Source organism: Girardinichthys multiradiatus, chromosome 5, assembly GCF_021462225.1.
Source record: "Girardinichthys multiradiatus isolate DD_20200921_A chromosome 5, DD_fGirMul_XY1, whole genome shotgun sequence".
Lineage (NCBI taxonomy): Eukaryota > Metazoa > Chordata > Actinopteri > Cyprinodontiformes > Goodeidae > Girardinichthys > Girardinichthys multiradiatus.
Genome location: NC_061798.1, coordinates 28,841,413 through 28,860,368, shown reverse-complemented (window position 1 = coordinate 28,860,368; position 18,956 = coordinate 28,841,413). Strand labels below are relative to the sequence as shown.

The following is an 18,956-nucleotide window of genomic DNA, read 5'->3' as shown; positions in this document are numbered from 1 at the left end:
GTCATCGGCCATTTTGTACTGCAGGATAGTCTGTCCTACAAATCCCAGCGGCCACTGCGGCTAATAAGACGGGGCATCCCAGTTCTGATGCCCCCCTGAACTATATAAACGGACTATGAGACGGCCCACACTTTGCCTTCAGCTGGGGACCTTGACACGGTTACCACGCAACGGAAGAATCCCTCTGGAGAAGGAGAGGTTTCGCGTGGATTCTTCATTTATTCTCCTTCGTTGGCCAACGAAAAATTAATGAAAGCGGTTTCTGGAATAAGAAGGCCAGAAATTTCACTTTGCCGATTGAAGACGTGAGTTTAACACGTAACTAAAAAACCACGGAGTTTCAAGGAGACAGAACTTTCCCTCCTTGTTTTGTACCAGTCGACTAGTGGCGGTCCGTCATAATTTTTCTACCTTTCTGCCACGGAGGTCACCAAGGAAGAAAACGGACTGCTTTGCTGAGTATCCACGGATGTGTGGAGCTCTTCACCCCCCCCCCCCCCCCCCCCCCCCCCCCTCTCTCTCTCCCTCTGCTCAGAGGAGACAACGACAAGTAAAATTCACCTTTTATTTTTATTTCTTTATTAGGAATAGCTTGGGCAAGGTAGAGGAGGTTTTAGTGCAATGTAGAATCGCCACTTATAGTCTAATGTGTTCTGAATTGTATTTGCATGCCATTGTTCTTTTGAAACGTGATTACTGTTGTTTTCTGAGGCTGCAGAGTCTCGCAAGATTGTGCTTTCACCATGTGAACACCTGAGAGCAACTCAGGTGCGCTGTGAAACTGGACTGCTATAATAACCTTATGGTGAAAATCAATAATTTTCTTTGTCTTCAACTTCATGTTTTATGAGTTGCCGCCAAAAGTTTTATAACCCTCTGTGTCCTCGAACATCCCCAGCGGTGGGGGAAGTTTTATGGCTCACCGTAACTAAGCTACACTTAAAGCTAACTCAAAGCTTCGTTCAACCATATTCCCTTTTTATTTTGCCATAACTGCCATAACTGCTGGTTTGATCTCATACACACTCACTGCTGTTTTGTTTATTTTGTTTAGTTAGATGTTTTGTTTACCCTTCTGTGTAGAACTTTGCATGTTTGATTAGGTGAAGATTATTGAAACGGATTGCGGATTGTATCAGGGCTGTTGATTTCATAAATATTCACGTAGATAAAGAGAAGTCGTTTGTGTTTATTTTGTGCAAGAGTGATTTGTCAGTCAAAATAATGTTAAAGTTCCCCACTTTTCGGCAGAAACGGTTGATTAAACAGTGACATCTCTGGTAATAGTTATCAATTATTACTGAGTATTTAACGGTTGTAATTATCAAAGGCGTTGAGCCACCATTACAACACCAGAAGACATCTCTGGTTTCGATTCATAAATGAGGATTTTTGGTTAAGAAATTAATTTTCTCAAATTATGATTTTTAATTATAATTATTGATAAATATTAATTAATCAATAATCATAATCCCAACAAAGTTATCTTCCCACTGATGTGCAGTGCAAGAATCATATAGCAATAATGTTAGTAGACACTGACACAAAGATTCAGAGACAAAATATATATTTAAACTAAACGATGTAGATATGTTACTGTAACACTTTAAACCTATAGTATTTTGTCTGGAGATTTTGTTGAATCATGAAACATTTTAATTGTGTAATGGAAATAAGGTGAAACTGAATCTTCTTACTTTTACTATAAGTGCAAGTCCATCATGTTCATATTGTTAAATTCTATTAGCTAGTATAACCAATTTACCTGTTTGTTTGTTTTTTTTAAACAGGCACATGAATCACAATTAATTGATGATGCTTTCATTATTTATTGTCAGCAGCTCCACAGCAGTGAATGGAGAGCAGAGAGCTGCTCTTGTTTCCTAAGGCACAGGAATAGAGTCATAATCAGTGTCATAAATAGTACTTTAATACAGTCCAAGGTCGGTACACAAAAATCCAATCGAAGCAGAAGCAAATTCAAAAATACATGCAGGGCTTGAATCACTGGGAAATAAAACTAGAAATAAGTCTGGAGTTCCAGACACAAAAGACAAAGATGAAAAATGACCTTGTAGCCCTTTCCAGACTAGTAGATATCAATGACTTTGCTTCAGATTTTTTCTTAAATTTCTTTTGGGGTGATTTTGAGGCACAATTTTTGCTTTTGACACATGATGTGCTTCAGGACATGGGGTTGGGCTTGTTGAGATCTTTTACCCAACTTCATGTTGCCAAACAGGTTCTGTTTTAATGATTTCTTGATTCCACAGGTTTGTCAGTAATTGAATGTGGTTTGTAAAACTCCCCCCAAAATGTGGCTAATTACAGTTAGTTCAAGAGTTCGAGAGCAGGTTGTTTTGGATACCTTTGTTTTCGCCTGGAAATGTAACTTTAAAGCTCATCTTTGTGATTACTCTGAAAAACATTTGTGACAGAAAAAAGGGTGAAAATACAGATTTCTATTTGTATATAAATAGAAATTATACATCTCTGCAACATGTGTTGATATACAGGCTGTGGGACTGTTGCATTTTACATGAAATGTCAAGAATAATGACACTTTAACACATCATAACTGATGCAAAATATTAGTTATATGCTAATTTCACAGTAGCCCACTTTAAGGTGACTCTTAGAGTTCATAATTGGCAAATTGATCCTTTTGACAGGTTCTTCTGCATCTTTTCTTGGTGATCTTTCTGTCTAAATGTTTATTAAAACCCATCCTGTTCAGTCATTGGCTATTGGTTACTAACTGTGGGCTTTTCTGGATGACCCACAGGGCTAATGTGATCTCTAGTGGACCGGATCTGGTGGAACCAATTCATGGCTGGTTTGGGGATGGATCAGGAGTTTGTTAATACGTTTGCTAATTCCACCCATTATCGGGACGCGCCTCCTCTGCCCCACATGAGCAATGGGAGGAATCTACAAATGGGACACAGAGTGAGGACTTTTCACAAGTTCCTTAGATGAGCTGCTCCTCGTCTCTATCAAGCTGATTATACCAGAGGTTGAATTATTCATGACATAAATGGCGGAGGAGTTGTTAAAGGACGATGCTACAAAAATCAGCGGGGTGAGTTTACTCTTCTTCATGCTCTGTTCTGATATTTTCTTAACAAAATAAGTTGTTTATTGTATGACAGTCTATGCCCTCTTATATATAAAATTACAGGGGATGAAAGTTGAAATTTGGACTGTTGAAGTTAATAAAAAGCACATTTTTCAAAAATAAAATAGAAAAGCTACACAGATGTCTGACTAAAGTGAAGCAACATGCGAGGGATTGAACATTAGACAAATTATCTACTTAAGTTGAGGCTGACTGGTCAGCTTTGTCTGCTCTGAGCTATTTTCACGTTCCTAAACTTCCTCCATTTCCAATTAAATTAGATTTATTTGAAGAACTGAGCAGCTTTTGTTTTCTCAGCCTTCTTTTTAATCATTTGCACTCCTACCAGTCTCATAGCTGCACCATCTGAAGGCATGGACAGTTAAAGATGAATAAAGTTATAATCTTACAGATCTTGACCTCTTTATGTTTTTCTAAAATCCAAACATAGAGTCATGTGTGACCTTTGGTTCTGTGTGGGCAAATGGTTTAGCTTTAGGACAACAAATAAAGATTTGTTACGTATCTTTGTAGGCTGCATGCAATTAGACATAAAAACACTTTATTTTTAAGCTCGCAAGCATTAGTGTGATCTTTTACAATGGTTTGTTTCACAGAAACACCATAGGTCTTAATTTTTTCACACATCATTGATTGTAAAAGTCAGTTGCTTAATCTGACAGTGTCAGAGGATGCAGTAAAATTTCTCTGTAGGAAAATCTGCAGTCACAGTTTGGTTTTTCTCATTTGCTTCTTTCAGCATCTCACATGGTCACTGCTGGCGGTGGCTTTCCTGGCCTCGTTCGGCAGCTCGATGCTCTACGGCTTCAATTTGGCCGTCGTCAACTCACCTGCAGAGGTTGGCTCCAGCAGCTTCAGCTATAACCTCACCATAGTCAAAACCTTCACTGGATCCTTTAGTCAGCGAATCCAAGTATTTCAGTGGTTTACTGACATTTAGCAAAACGTTAGACTTGCTAATTACAGCGACAATTTAAAAAGGGTGACCCCATTATTATTTCCGAGAACAGGTTTAATATATCTTTCTAGACATAAACAGAAAACAGTGAACTCAAAAAAGGTGGATAATGTATCTCGTTCATAAGAAAAACATGCAAGACCCAATTATTATTTTGGATCTACAATGGTTCACAGATCCTTCTTTATTTTTATTACAGAACTCAGACTTACTTTGTTCATTTATTGAAATACTTACTGCTGTTTTAGCTTATTGCTTTTGCATTTTTAATAAAAAAAATAAAATAAAATAAAATAAAAAATTCTGGCTCCCAAATATTTTCAACTTGTAGACTTTGGCCAAAGTTGTTGACATCACTGTTTTTAAGTGGTCACTGTAATCTAACAAATGTATATTATTATGCTAAATTTGTGCATTATTGTCCATCACGTGCTTCTCATGTGGGTCTGTGTACCAGCTTTAGCGTGTCATTGATGTTCCTCAGTTCCTAATCCATCATTTGTTCTGCTCCTTCGCTGTTGCTGCGGTGCAGTGACTAAGCTGTGAACATTCCTGTTTTGAAATGGATAACCCCATTCTGAAATAGGAACAGTGTAAGCCCCACTCTGTTTCATAACTGGTCCATTAGCATCGACAAAATGGTTGACTGTATCCTTTCTTCCATTAAGAACAGTAGAGGTGCAACAAAAACTTTGTATCTGCTGGGAAACCAATTTGAAAGAGATTTTTATGTGATGTTGGTGCTTTGAAAACGTTTTATAAAATCATAAGATAATGTTGGGTTACAATGTCTTACACAAGCAAACTAATCAACTGGGGCCACGAAAGACAATAAAATCCAGAATAAGTAAACAAAAGTTCCTAAATTGATACTTTTTAAGTGACTTCTTACTTTGTTCGCCCTTAATTATGCAGACAGCAGAGGCCAAAAGGACAGCAAAGAGACAAAAACACAGGAGTAGAGGGCCAGGTGTACTTTCTGTGGGAAAGAACAAAAAGAGACAACAGCAATAATAGCAAACACACACAAATTGAGAGTAAAGATAGGTGATTGTGGAGGTAATCAGAAAGTCATCCATTAACCTTAGACACCTAACTACAACTATTAAGATTTGTCAAAAATGAAAGTTTAAAGCTTTGTCTTAAAAGTAGCCGGGGTGTCTGCCTCACTGACCAAAAATGGGAGCTGGTTTCCCCTTTGAGAAGCTCCAGGAACCACAAGCAAGTCTGAGTGAAGTTGTCTGGAACATGTTCATTGATTATTCAGAGCTTTTTATGTAAGGAGAATTGTAGAAGAATTTTAAATTATGTTCTGGATTTAACAGGATGCCTATGGAGAGTAACTAAAATTGGAGGACTGTGATGTTTTCTTAAAATGTTATTTTGAACTCTTGCAGCGGAGTTTTGGATGAACTGAACGCTTTTACTGAAGTTTGTGGACTCTCTGATAATAGAGAATTTAATAGTCCAGTCTAGAAGTAACAAATGGGTGGATTAGTTTTTCTGCAACACTCTGGAATAGGATAAGTCTAATTTTGGCAATATTGTAGGGGTAAAAAAGATGTCCCAGAAATTTGAATGACACATCCTGCACACGTCCGCATCCATCAACATTGTTACTTAAGGCCAATTTACGTCCATACTGGATAACTGACTGATTAAACAGGTCGATTTTATGATGCTCTGGTCTAAAAAAGACTAATTCTGCCATGTCTGAGTTTAAAATGCTGTCGGATCATTTTATCAAAAGGGAGCATATGTATTGTAAAGAGAATCTGCCCAAGCACTGAACCCTGTGGAACTCCATAAGCAACTCTGAGAAACTGGAATCTGTCCGATAAATATGGTATTGTGGTGGAATGAATCAAAAGCAGCACTGAGATCCAACAAGACAAGTATGGAAACAAGTCCATTTTTACCAGGATTTAGTGAACAGGCAGCATTTCATACAGAAACTCAGAATATTCCAAACTGAAACAGGTTATGAGTTTAATGTTTGTGTTCAGTGCATGTTGCCAAGTTCAAAAAAAGCCACCTGACACTTTCAGTTCAACAAAGCAGGATATGTCACTTATAGTGCAGTACAGCCCTCAAGGAAAAATCTGAGCAAACAAAAAGTCATTGATCTTAACACAATACTCTTAAAAACACCTGATCACATCTAAAATCCAGAGCTACTTAAAAAGGATGTTAACAGTAATAAGAAATCACTGTGTAACCTATAACATGACCATTTTTTAATTCATTAGTTAATTAACAAATCCAACATCTACAAACCTAATGATTTATCTCAATATTAAAGAGTTCATATGTATGTCATATAAATGAATTGCATCTTTAAAGTCAAATTAGACTGAGTTTTATTTCTCTTTAATGCAGTTTTAAGTTCTCTGTCTTTGAATCTGAATAAAATCTGGGAAACCCTGCGGGGCATTGTAACAAGTTTCAGTCAGGCTGAAAAAATGAGGACCTTTTTCACGTTTCTGCCCATCAAAATGAGTTTAACCTTATTTAGCTGTTTTTCTGTATTTTAGAAATGAAATAGATTTGTGCTCAAGATGTGTGGTCGTTTCTTTAAAATTTCAGCATAAAGCAGGGTATTCCTCTGTTTCACTGCTGTTTGGAATATGTTAAAAAAGGAGGTTATTTCTCTTCCATCAGTACATCAAAGCATTCTACAACGAGACGTTAACTGAGCGCCATCACTGGACTCCAGACGAGCATTTCTTGACAATCTTATATTCCCTCACCGTGTCCATCTTTGCCATCGGCGGGATGACCGGTGCGCTGCTGGTGGGCAGACTTGTCACTAAATATGGAAGGTTAGAGTGGGTGTAGATGACTTACTTGCATGTTGTGTTTGTAAAATGACCCTTACTTTTGCTTCTGAACATTGAAATACTCCTAATATTTAAGAACAATGAGCTATGACAGTTGATGTGTTTGAACAGAAAAGGGACGTTGGTGAGAGCCACCATGCTGGTGTTTATTGGAGGGTCTTTGATGGGCTTCAGCAGATGGTTCAGGAATCCCTTCATGGTCATCGCAGGACGCTTCATCACAGGAGTTCATTCAGGTAGGCCTCCCTGATCGAAAAAAGAAAACATTGGCTTATTTCTTAAGTTTACAACTGTTTGAATTGCCTCTTGTAACCATCTACCAGTCTGTGACATCAGTCTTAGGAACGTTTGCCACACTCCTCGCTTTCATCGCTTATGTTTGATGGGTTTTTGCAAAACTGTTGCAGGTCTCATTATGACATTTTAGAGATTTTGAAGACTCCTTTTAGCATCTTCAAGTCTGCTTTCAGGGTTAAGTTGCTTGGCACCCCAGACCTGGGTGTATTTTGGCATGGCTGTTACAAATGTCCTCTATTTGCAGACTATTTTCTGAACAGAGGAATCGCTAACTTCAATGTGTTTTGAGACCTTTTTCTTTTCTGAAGGCTTCAAGTCTTTGGATCTGAACAGTTAGGAGAGCACAAAACTAAATGTCAGAGGCTTAAACAGGACACCTTTTCTTCAAAATGCTGAGTGATAATTGATGTCCTCAAGTGCACATGATGTGATATTTTTGTGTCATTTTGTTTTATTTTTTTTTCCCAGGGATCTCTCTCAGCGTGGTGCCGATGTACCTCGGAGAAATCGCCCCCAAGAACCTTCGTGGGTTTCTGGGCCTTGTTCCAAGTATCCACATCTGTCTTGGAGTCTTCATTGCTCAAGTTCTTGGGCTCTCTGAACTGCTAGGAAAGGTACTGAAATTTGTGGACCATGGATGATTTGACTTCTCTTTCTCACTTTTCATTATTCTTGTTTTCATCAGGAGAAGAAAAAGAAGAAGAAACATTTTTTAAAGTTAACAGGGAAACAAATGTAATGTAATCAGGGTCTTACTGAATTAAAACTTCTAGATAGTTTATTGATCTCAGATGCCTTTTTAAGTACCCCTGGTCTCCAGGATCTCCAGGAAAATTCGAACATCACTAGATCTCAGCAAAGTTAGAAAACCTAATTACAGAGTGAAGGGAAGTATGACCATACTGTTGTCTTAGTACTCAGCCACACAGGGTTATGTTTCGATCCTTTCATGGTTATTTTATTACAGTGCTAAAGCCATGGGTGTCACACCTGCACATGGTTGTTTCCTCACAATCGTTAGGTTTCCTTCTAATTATGGGAGTTATTTGGAGCTTCATCATCAGTTTCTTCCTTGCTGGGGAGAAGGAAACTATCAGGACTGTCTCAGATTATTAACCATATTAAAGGTTGCAGATGAGGATGCTAGCTTGGCACAAGAGAGAGCCTGGAAAAAAACTGCATCAATGGGAGAGTTCTAAGATGAAAACCACTGCTGAAACAAAGGACTGTCTCACATTTCCTACAAACGTATCTTGATGATCCCCAAGACTTCTGTGAAGATATTCTGTGGACAGACAAGACCAAAGTGGAACCCTTTGGAATATGTACATACTGTAATACCAGGTGTAAAACTTCAGAAAAGCACATGTGCTTGTAGTCCAACATGGTGGTGGTAGTGTGATGGTCTGGGGCTGATTTGCTGTCACAGTCTATGGACAAGTTGATGAAACCATGTCTTCTGCTCTCTACCACCAAGTCTTAAAGGGGAATCTCAGGCCATCAGTACCTGACCTTAAACTTAACAGGACTTGGATTATGCAGCAGGACAATTATTCAAAGGACACCTGCGAGCCAACACCAAAGTGCCTCAAAGAAAATAAGAGATTTTGAAGTGACCTAGTCAAAGTCAGACCTTTTTGCCAGCCATAGTCACTGTTACTGTATGTAAAAGACTCATTGCCAGTTATCACAAAGGCATGATGGCTAGTTATGAGGTTTTTACATAGAGCCAGGTTGATCTAGACATCCTCCTCAAACATGAAAAAGGAATGACTCAGGTTATCTTTGTCTGATAGTAAAATTTGATAATCTAATTATCTTATTGTGACAGACAAATTAAAGAAGAAATCTGTAATCAGCTTTCCTGAAACTTGAGTCCCAGTAATCTAGAAATTTCTGCAATCACAAATGGCCTAAACAAAAAACAAGCTAATTCAGATAATTTACAACACTAAAACAAACAGATATGTGTGCTTGTGTATTCACACATCTCTTACAAATCTGTTTAAGTTGATTTGTGAAGCATGTCAACAGCCTGGCCTATAATTAGATAATGCTTGCATGAAATGTCTGCCTGACCCTGGGAATTTCTCCTCACATGGCCAAGCAAAACACCAAAGTGAGCAGTTATGGAGCAGCTGTATGAAAAAGCAGGGATGCATTAAAAATGTACCGTTTTGTTTCTTTATTTTGGAGGGGGATTGACATGGTTTTACACCATGCTTACAGGATATTTCTTATGGAGACAACAGAAAAGTTAAATGAAACTGAAAGTTTTATTGTTATTTTTCTTTCTATACACAGGAAGAACATTGGCCCCTGCTTCTCTCCCTTGTGTTGTTTCCTACTTTGGTCCAGCTGATGCTGTTGCCATGGTTTCCAGAGAGTCCAAGGTACCTGTTGATAGAGAAGGGAAATGTCCATGCAACCATAACAGGTTAGAGATTAAACTTTTCTTTCATTTCAGTTTTATGTGCTGCAAATCTTAAAACACAATTGCTATTAAAAGCTCTCTCTGTTCTCCAGCCCTCAAGTGTTTTCGTAAAAAAGGAAATATCCAGGCTGAGGTTGAAGAGATGCAGGAGGAGCAAAGGTCGCTGTCCTCCATCACGACCCTCTCTGTCTGCCATCTGCTCATGGACCGCTCCGTCCGCTGGCAAGTCCTCACCATCGTGGTGGTCAACATTGGCATGCAGCTCTCTGGTATTGATGCGGTGAGTTCTGTATACACATCACAGACTCACACAGTACTACACTCGATGAATAACTAAGCTGAGGGTGACGTGATCACACCTCATTATCACTCTCAGTGTAACCTCACCTAACAAGGTCCACCCTTTTGAACATAAAGTGGAGCACATCTTTGTACTTTTTGCTTAGTGTGGATAGAAGCTCTGGGCATACTGGCGCAGGGTGGCATCGTTTCCCAGCAGGGGAGCTTCCTGCTGGGTTGCTTGCTCCCAGCTGTTCCATACAGGAACTCTGCAAGGCTTCACACATGCAGATAAATCCATAAGCCCAAAACTGAAATTCAAAAAGAAGTTAAATTATGCATTATAGTGAACAATTTATCATCCTCTCCCAGTCTTTAAGTTAGAGCTGAAACTATTAACTTTGAACATCTCACTAATTTTGTTGAACCACATCAGGGATAAAGTTGTCCCTGAGTTTCTAGAATAGTATTTATACTAATATTCATTTAGGAATGTCAGAGTAAAAGGGGCTGATTACAAATGCCTGTCACACATTTCAGATTTTTGCTTGTGAAAAGTAAACAATTCATGTATTCTTTTCCGTCCAATTCAGTTATGCACTACTGCATGTTTGTCTATCGCATAAAATCCCAGTAGCACATATTCAGTTTTGTGGATGTAACATGAAAATTTATAAGGTTGATTAGACATGATCAGTAAAATATGGCATTGCTTTCACAGAAAAATGTGAATGTCATGAACACCCCTGTATTGCAAAATACTCTAGAGACAAATCTGAGGTCATCTATCCATAAGCTGAAGCTTGACCCAAACTGGGTCATCAACAGGACAATGATCCCAAATTCAGAAATCTACAAAATAATAGCTGAAAAAGAAAACAATAAAGGTTTTACAAAGGCCCAGTCAAAGTCCAGACCTTAAACTGAAATAGTGTGGGAAGACCTTCAGGGAGCTGTGCAGAAACAACTCCCAGAAAACTTTAATGGACTTTAGCAATATTATATAAAACAATTCCCCACAATGATTTAAATCACTGATGAAGTCATATAGAAAACCTCCTGACGGTGGATCTAAAGGATCTGAATAATGGGGTGTGCTTAGTTTCTCCTATAAGTGTGTTTACAGTAATATCAAAACTTGTCAAAACAGGTTATTGCGATAACACAGGCAGTTTGATAGAAAGCTAGGTAGAAACTTAGGTTTTATACTTATTATGTTGTTCAAACAGCTTTGTACGAGACCTGCGTGGTTCTATATTGTTCCTGTTTACAAGAACCTTTTTAAAATTAACAGAAGTAAATTTTATTTTATGCAGGCCTGCTGTTTGCATACACACACATATATGCATATTTCAAAGTTGTAATGTTGATGAAACGCAACACATTCAGTTACTAAATCAACAAGACAAGGTTGAACTGCGCCGATCACATTTCTGTCCTCACCTCATCAATGATGGATGCTGTACCAGTAAAGTGTGATTGATGAGAACTCACAAATTAATTTCAAAGGGAGCACTTGTCAGCAATCCACGCTCATGAAACGCAGTATCTCAAATGCATAAGTGATGGTTGGACTGATGAAAATGATCAGTATAATGAATCATGTGAAAGCAAAAAATAACAAGACGGCCCCTTAGAAAACGAAATAATTTAATTCTGAGTTTGTAAGCCATTTGATTCATCCTGATAAACTTCATCTCTCTGAATTTCAGATCTGGTTCTACACAAATGAAATATTCAGGAACGCAGGAATCCCAGAACCTCACATTCAGTATACAACAGTAGGAACTGGTGCCATAGAGGTCATCGCTGGGATGCTGGGGGTGAGCAGATCACGCATCAATGTGATTGTAAATGGTTTTATTTAACAGCATCATATTTTAACAAGATAAGACTGAAATATGGAGTGAACTCTTCTTGCAATATAACTCTGTAAACTGAAGTTAGTTAGTAAATTGTAAAAATACTTAACACGCATCACATTGTACAGCATGATTGAACCAGATTTTGTTCTTAAAATAATGCATCAAACTACTTTTTATCCAGTTTTCAGACTTTAGTTTGATTTAAACTCAGCTAGTAATTGCTTTGAAATAATTGTTTTTTTCAACAACCAAACAACATGTTTCACTGTATTTTTCTGCATTAATATCTTTTGTATTCTTGTTTTATTTTTTCTCTTGCATAAAGTCACAATTTTGTGATATGATTTCAAGTTTTGGATCTAGATCCGATTTAGGCACAGGGGAATTACTGGTATCAGCTTATTGTACGGTTTTGAAAAACTACTGTTTTGAAACCGCCAAACTTTTTTATCGTATCATTTAAACTGTTTAAAGTCCTTTTAATGAGGTGCAATAAAAAGTGTCAGCGTGACCGGAGTTTTCTCTGGCTGTATTGAGTACTCTACCCATCTCTAGATTTAGTTTGTTTTTCTCTAAAATTTAAATATCAAAATAATAATGAATAAATGTTATGCATAACCGTAATAATCAGTATGTTAGATTATTTGATCAACAGTAGGAATATTTGTTGCTTCTTTATTCGTTTTAAATAAGAGTAATCAGATCATGTTGCACATTTTGGTTTTAAGTTTCTGTTCTATTACCAAGACACTGAAACTGTTTTACTTCACCTCAAAGATGTCATGTCATGAGAATCTCATATTTGCCCATGTTTACTCCTTATAAATCGAAAAGCTGAATACACTTTAAATAACGAACAACTGGGACTTCTATTACAATATTTCACTTTTTACCTTCCTCATTTACACCTGTTTGATGCAGTATGTTAGATTCTAACCAAAAGGCACTTGATTAAACACGTTTTAAACACATTGGCCTGAATGTTACATGAAAATATATACAGTTATGTGTAAAAGTACCACCTTCATGGCCGGTATTGCAAGCTTTCTGAAGGACTTTTAGTTTTGTAGTTTTTTGGGGTGGGATTTCTGCTTATTTACAGTCCAGTAGTTGACCAAGACAACAACTTGCACAGTGTGCCATGAAAATTGAAGAAAGTGGAGGATAAATGTAAAGTATCAGTGGAAAATATCTAGGATGGATATGACACGGGATTTGAGCGATGTTCGGTCTATCAACTACTCTATGCAAGGATTTAATCTATTAGCTCTGTAAAATCCTCTTTTCATGCTAAAATCTAGCACAAATAAGGGCTAAAACTTTGTATTCTTTAATATTTTAAACAGATTTGGCTGAAGAAAGTAGAAGAAGTTAAAACAAATTGAGTGGTCACTGTTTTTTTTGTTTTTTTGTTTTGTTTTCTGGGGGTAAATTGTTTGAAATCAACATTGTTTTCCACTATGAGATTAGGTGCCTTTTGTGCCTGAATGACTCATAGATCTGTCACAGTTAGGAAAGGAAATGGCATTCCTCTCAAAATGGTCTGGTACTGGACAGAAATGAGAGAAAAACAGCCAAAGTCCAAAGAAAAACCTTACTTTAGGAAAACTTTATGAAGTTGATTAAGGACACTATAAAGACTGACTTCTTAAAAGTAAAACACAAAAAAAAATAAAGAATAACTCCAGACTTTTGCACAACAGGCTATGTATGATATAAAGTCAAAACAAAACTACAGATTATGAATCTTAAAATGTTAGCGGCTTCCGCCCCAGAAATCTGCCTGGTGTTGCCAGAAATTTACCGCATGTTTCTCTTACATTATTTAGTGTTTCACCATCGAGCGAGTGGGCAGAAAACCTCTAATCATCGGTGGGTTCCTCTTCATGGGCCTCTGCTGTGCAGGAATTACAGTGTCAGTTCTCCTCCAGGTACATTTACGTTAACTGTCTCTTAAATCTTCTATGCAGTTTGCTAAAGAGGAAGATTAGAATCACAATAAGCCTGGATTAAGTTCAGACATCTATAATTTGCCTCTCTCTGTGTCTTGTTTGTGCCTGTAAACAATAGCAATACAAGCAATAAAGTAATTATGTGTAATATTAAGTAAATGTCAAGGAGCACCACATGGTACAAATTATGTTTCTTGTATCTTATAATAAAAATGATTGAGCGCAGTTAAATGGATAGTCATTAGAAAGTGTGCAAATTGTGTGGCTTTGCAGGCGCAGTTTCCCTTCATGAGCTACATGAATGTGGGCTGTGTTGTGGGGATCATCGCTGGCTTCTGCATAGGTCCAGGTAAAACGAAACTTCACCATACCCTCCAATTTTTATCCCACAGGAGAAAGAAAACACTCAGACCCCAAGCTGAATCCTCTCAGTCTGCAGAGGTAGCCCCTGTGTTTAGGGTGACACTGCTCCCTGCTGGAAGCTCACAAAACAGCAGGTACCAAAGCAGAAACCCATGATCCAACCCCCTCCCTACAAGAGCATGAAGAGATATTGTATTTCATTAGTCTTGTAAATTAGGAAATCCGTGCTGCCGCACTACATCCATTCCTGTAGCCATTTAGATGAGACGAGGGAAGAGAATTACGAGGCGTTAGTTTACAACCACGTCGAGCGGACCCGTGAGGATGATGAATCGGGCCAAATGTGGTGCACGTAACGTTATTAATCAACGCAGCCAAAATCTATACCATAGAACAAGAAGGAGGATCCCTGTTCCTGCAATTAGACCTTTAATGGCTCATTGTTCACAAGCTTCTCTGTGATGAATATGGTTTCCTTCAGATGAAACCTTGCTCTCACAATGTGACGTTCCCAAACGCAGAGCACGTTGACAAATGATGGGCTATAGTTATTCATCTGACAACACTAAACCTCTCTGTCTGCTGTTTGCAGCCACAAATAATGAGGACATCATTCTGGAAGATGATCACTAGAGCTTTTGGCTAAAGCACAATCTAACAATGAAAAATGTTTAAAGCAAAGCTACCCTCTGATGTAACTTAGATACTTGTAGAAGTGCTGGCAAAGAGAGTGTCTATTTATAGTGTTGCCGGCCTTATATGGACATTGACGACCATCTTTCTCCTTGCGATTTCACTAATAACGGACACTAAATGAAATACATGAAAGGAAACGGTGTAACTTAATAGCACTTTGGCTTTTGTTATATCATAATCTATTCAATTTGAATGAAGGCTAGTGAATAGGCCAGAGTGGGAATATTGATAAACTACTTAATAAACGAAGTTGCTGGTGTTAATTTCATAACAGCACCGGGTAATTAAATTTGATTTGCGTGATAACTGGATGCTTGGTTGGATCAAGTCTATAAATCTAACCAAAGAGACTCAGGATGCTGCAGTTTGGTTGTTTAAAATAACCTAACCATGTGTTTGTCCTGTCTTTGCAGCCGGCGTGCCTTTCCTGATCACAGCGGAGCTCTTCAAGCAGTCTCACCGACCGTCTGCCTACACCGTGGCAGGTTGCCTCAACTGGTTGTCCAACTTCACCATCGGCTTCGTCTTTCCCTTCCTAGAGGTCAGGAACTGAATCCAAACTTTGTAATCCTACCAAATGATAAAATCAGCAGTCTGAGGGACTTTTTGTCTAGTTTTACATTCCTCCTATGACAGTTTTCAGTTATTCACAAGAATAACTAAGAATAGAAACATTTCACACTATGACTGCATAGTCATAGTGTGAAATGTTTCTATTCTTAGGCAAACGTTTCCTGAGTCTGATTACCTTTTATTAGCTCGGAGGGATCATTACGGTTACAAATATAGTGCCTCACAAAAATATTAATGCCACTTAAATGTTTTTTTTTTTTTTTTTTTTGTCATTTAAGGTATTTTATTGGGATTTTATGTGAAAGAACACATATTTGTGAACTGAAAGAAAAGTGATCTAAACACTTTTTTTTTTTACAAATACAAATCTGAAAGATGCTTTGATTATCTCACAAAGTACCGTACAATGCATCATCCGCAAACTTCAGACATGGTTGTCCAGCTAAATTGATAGAATTATGATCCACTGGTGCTTGTGTGTTTGTGTTCTGACCTAGGTTGTTATTATTGGTATTCAGGTCATTTTATTGTGTTGTTCATTACTGCTGTTTGGGTCTTGTTATATACATTCATTCCTTTGTGTTTAGTGTAGGATTTATTTCATATGTTACTCTCTCTTTGAGTTATAGTTTTTTCTCTCATGTTAGTGTTGGGCTTTTTCCCCTTCTGATTTATAGATCCATTTGTGTTTTAGTGAAGCTCCTTCTGTGTTCCCTTTGTTAATTTGTCTCCTTCCCTCAGTTCCCCTTTACACTTTTCCACAGCTAGCTTATCTTAAGCTTAAGCTCATCTGGTTTCAAAGCCACTCTCCACCCTTTTCTCACAATTCAAGCTTCTTGGTTTCCATTGATCAGTGTTGGTATCTTCTGTTTCAAGGGATTTTATAAGGACTGAATTACACACAGGGAACAAAATGGACTGGTTAACTCTGAATCCCAGGATGCACAGTATTAACCCATTTTCATGACAGCTTACAGGAAGAAGTTTCCCTACAACTGAAATCCCTGGGATGTTGTAGTGGAATAAAAGCATGAGCAGAGCAGCGTCCTTCTTCATTGCCTGCTGCTCTTTATGAGCGGCTTTGGGGAGGAGACTTGTGTGAATGTCTTGATCAATATTAAATTTCTTTTTAGTCTATGCTGTTTCTGGTCTGCCTGCATCAGGGTCCAACAAACCATAAAATATGAGAGACAGGCATTAATCAGAGAAGCAGGCAAGAGGCTTATGTTAACTCTGGAGAAGATGCAAAGCTCAACTGCTCAGGTGGGAAAATCGTTTAACAGTACTTGCGCACTCAGCAAATCTGGTCTTTGTGGAAGATTTACAGGAAGAAAGCCATTGTTGGAAGAAAACCATAACAAGTTAGAATTGCAGTGTGCCACAAGCCATGTAGGGGAGATGGCAAACATGTGGAAGAAGGTGCTGTGGTCAGATGAGACCAAAATGAAATCACCATAACATGGTAGTGGCAGCATCATGCTGTGGGAATGCATTTCTTCCCAGCAAAGCTAGTGAGAGCTCATGGGAAACAAATGGAGCTTAACACAAGGCAGTCTGGGAAAATGGCTTGAGACTTGGGCTTGGCTCAAGTTCAGCCTGACTGAACTTGAACTAATTTGCAAAGAATGGGCAAAAATTTCAATCTGTTGATGTGCAAAGCTAGTAGAGACATACCACAAAATACCTGCAGCAGTAATTGAAGTGAAAGGTCGTTTTGCAAAATATTAGCTCACAGGGTTGAATATTCACTTGTCAGATTTATAGCTGCAAAAAATTTGGAAACCATGTATCAATTTCTTTTCACTTCACAATAAAGCACTACTTTGTGTATCTCAAAAGATGCTTTGAAAACTTATATATATATTTGGCTTCAACCAAAATGTTCAAAACAAGCTTTAAAAAGTGAACCCACTAATTGCTCAACAAGAGTGTAAAGAATACATTGTGGTTTGAATCTCAGCGTCACCCCTTGTTGAAGTGTCTCCGAGCACAACATTAATCTCAAAGATACAGCTAAGCTCTTCAGAATTTGATTCTGTACTAATATAATCGATGGGAGAAATAAATTAGACTATAAATAAAATAAGAGTCCATAGACGAATGATGTTACATGCTGTAAGAGTTTAAGTTACCTGCCTCTCAGAAGCCCCCATTATTATGCTATGGCTGGCTCATGCGCAGAACATAATGACATACATGGCACCAGAATGAGTGTCTAACTTTACCAGTTAGCTGTATTAAAGTTTGAATTTAGAAAAGGAGGAACTGCTGCTGTTGCTGCTGGCTGGAAGGAGAGAGAGAATGAACATGCAAAAACTAGCTTAATAGGCTCAGCCTCCCAGGTACTTACCAGTTAATTAATCACACTGAAGCTACAAAACAACTATCACTTAAAAACGTGCTACATGTAACAATGAATTGTACACTTTTAGATTTTTGCAGGTTCAGGCAGTGGATTTTTTTAACACCTGACTGAGGGGGTATAGAGTGTTGTTTTTGAGGGCAATCTAGTCCTTGCTTAACCAAACCAAGAGCTGTGTTGTCATGGTTAGCACAAAGTCCAACTCATTTCCGGTACAACTAAAGGCATTTTTGTGGAGCGGAGAGAATCTGGTTTGCAAACTCAAGACCTCATCTTTGCCTATAGCAGGTGTTGTGGTTCTGCTTTTGCCAGCATCTGCAGGAGCAGTTAGCAACTGAATGTAAAGTGGCTGGAATCACAGTCCACTCCTTTGAGTCTGGGTACATTGGTTCACAACCAAAAAATGGTGGGCTGCTCCCTCATTTCTGGATGGATGGATGGATGGATGGATGGATGGATGGATGGATGGAAAATATTTGTAAAAATAAAATAACCCTTATAGACTTTAATAAATCACTTTTTCTTTCTTATGTTCATTTGCATGAAGCAGTAGTCTATGATGTTTGTTTTTAAAGTCAGCATCTTTGCACATTTGGATTATTTTGTGTCGTCCCTTTTCAGGAAGCTACGGGTCCGTACTGTTATCTGATCTTCTGCTCAATCTGCTGGGGAGTTGCTGTGTATACCATATTCATCATTCCCGAGACCAAGAACAAAACCTTCCTGGAGATCAGCCAGCTGTTTGCTACTAAAAACAGTGTCCAGAAGGAAGAGCCGACTTCAAACAGTCACCTGAAGCTGGCGCTGATGAACGGCTATGGATCACTGGGGCTTCACGATGAAAAATGAAAAGTGGAAAGAGGAGCACAACTTATGTGATGATCCTATAAAAAGATTATGATGACTAACTTTGGCCTTGAGATTCACTGCTTTACTTGAACACGTCTGATAGACATAAATGTACACACAAATTATAATAAATATGGGCTTCTTTGAAATGGTTTGGTTTTTTGTTTGTTGTTACATGTGATTATTCCTCAGTTAGCGTCCATAATGTGGAGTGGAGGTTATACAGTCACACACAGATTATCAGTCACATTTGGATCAATTTCCTTCAGCCTAAAGGCTGAGATGTCTTCATCCACTGTGTTAATTAAATTCTTTTAAGCACCACGTGATATCTCTATTGTTTTAATTA

General features: G+C 38.1%; 1 protein-coding gene across 1 annotated transcript; it reads left to right on the top strand.

The window, feature by feature from the left end:
• Positions 1-2,845: 2,845 nt before the first annotated feature.
• slc2a15b (solute carrier family 2 member 15b) lies at positions 2,846-18,756 on the top strand. The gene is made up of 12 exons (XM_047366418.1): positions 2,846-3,082; positions 3,879-3,977; positions 6,759-6,919; positions 7,049-7,173; positions 7,703-7,848; positions 9,539-9,671; positions 9,761-9,948; positions 11,660-11,770; positions 13,642-13,743; positions 14,038-14,113; positions 15,237-15,364; positions 18,380-18,756. Exons 1-12 carry the CDS (start codon positions 3,038-3,040, stop codon positions 18,605-18,607), a joined length of 1,542 nt encoding a protein of 513 aa, XP_047222374.1. The 5' UTR covers positions 2,846-3,037; the 3' UTR covers positions 18,608-18,756.
• Positions 18,757-18,956: the final 200 nt, after the last annotated feature.

Coding starts and splice junctions, on each gene's coding strand:
- slc2a15b (XM_047366418.1), top strand. CDS start 3,038: ATGGCGGAGGAGTTGTTAAAGGACGATGCTACAAAAATCAGCGGG. Junction 7,174..7,702: donor CATCACAGGAGTTCATTCAG/GTAGGCCTCCCT, acceptor TTTTTTTCCCAG/GGATCTCTCTCAGCGTGGTG. Junction 7,849..9,538: donor TCTCTGAACTGCTAGGAAAG/GTACTGAAATTT, acceptor TTCTATACACAG/GAAGAACATTGGCCCCTGCT.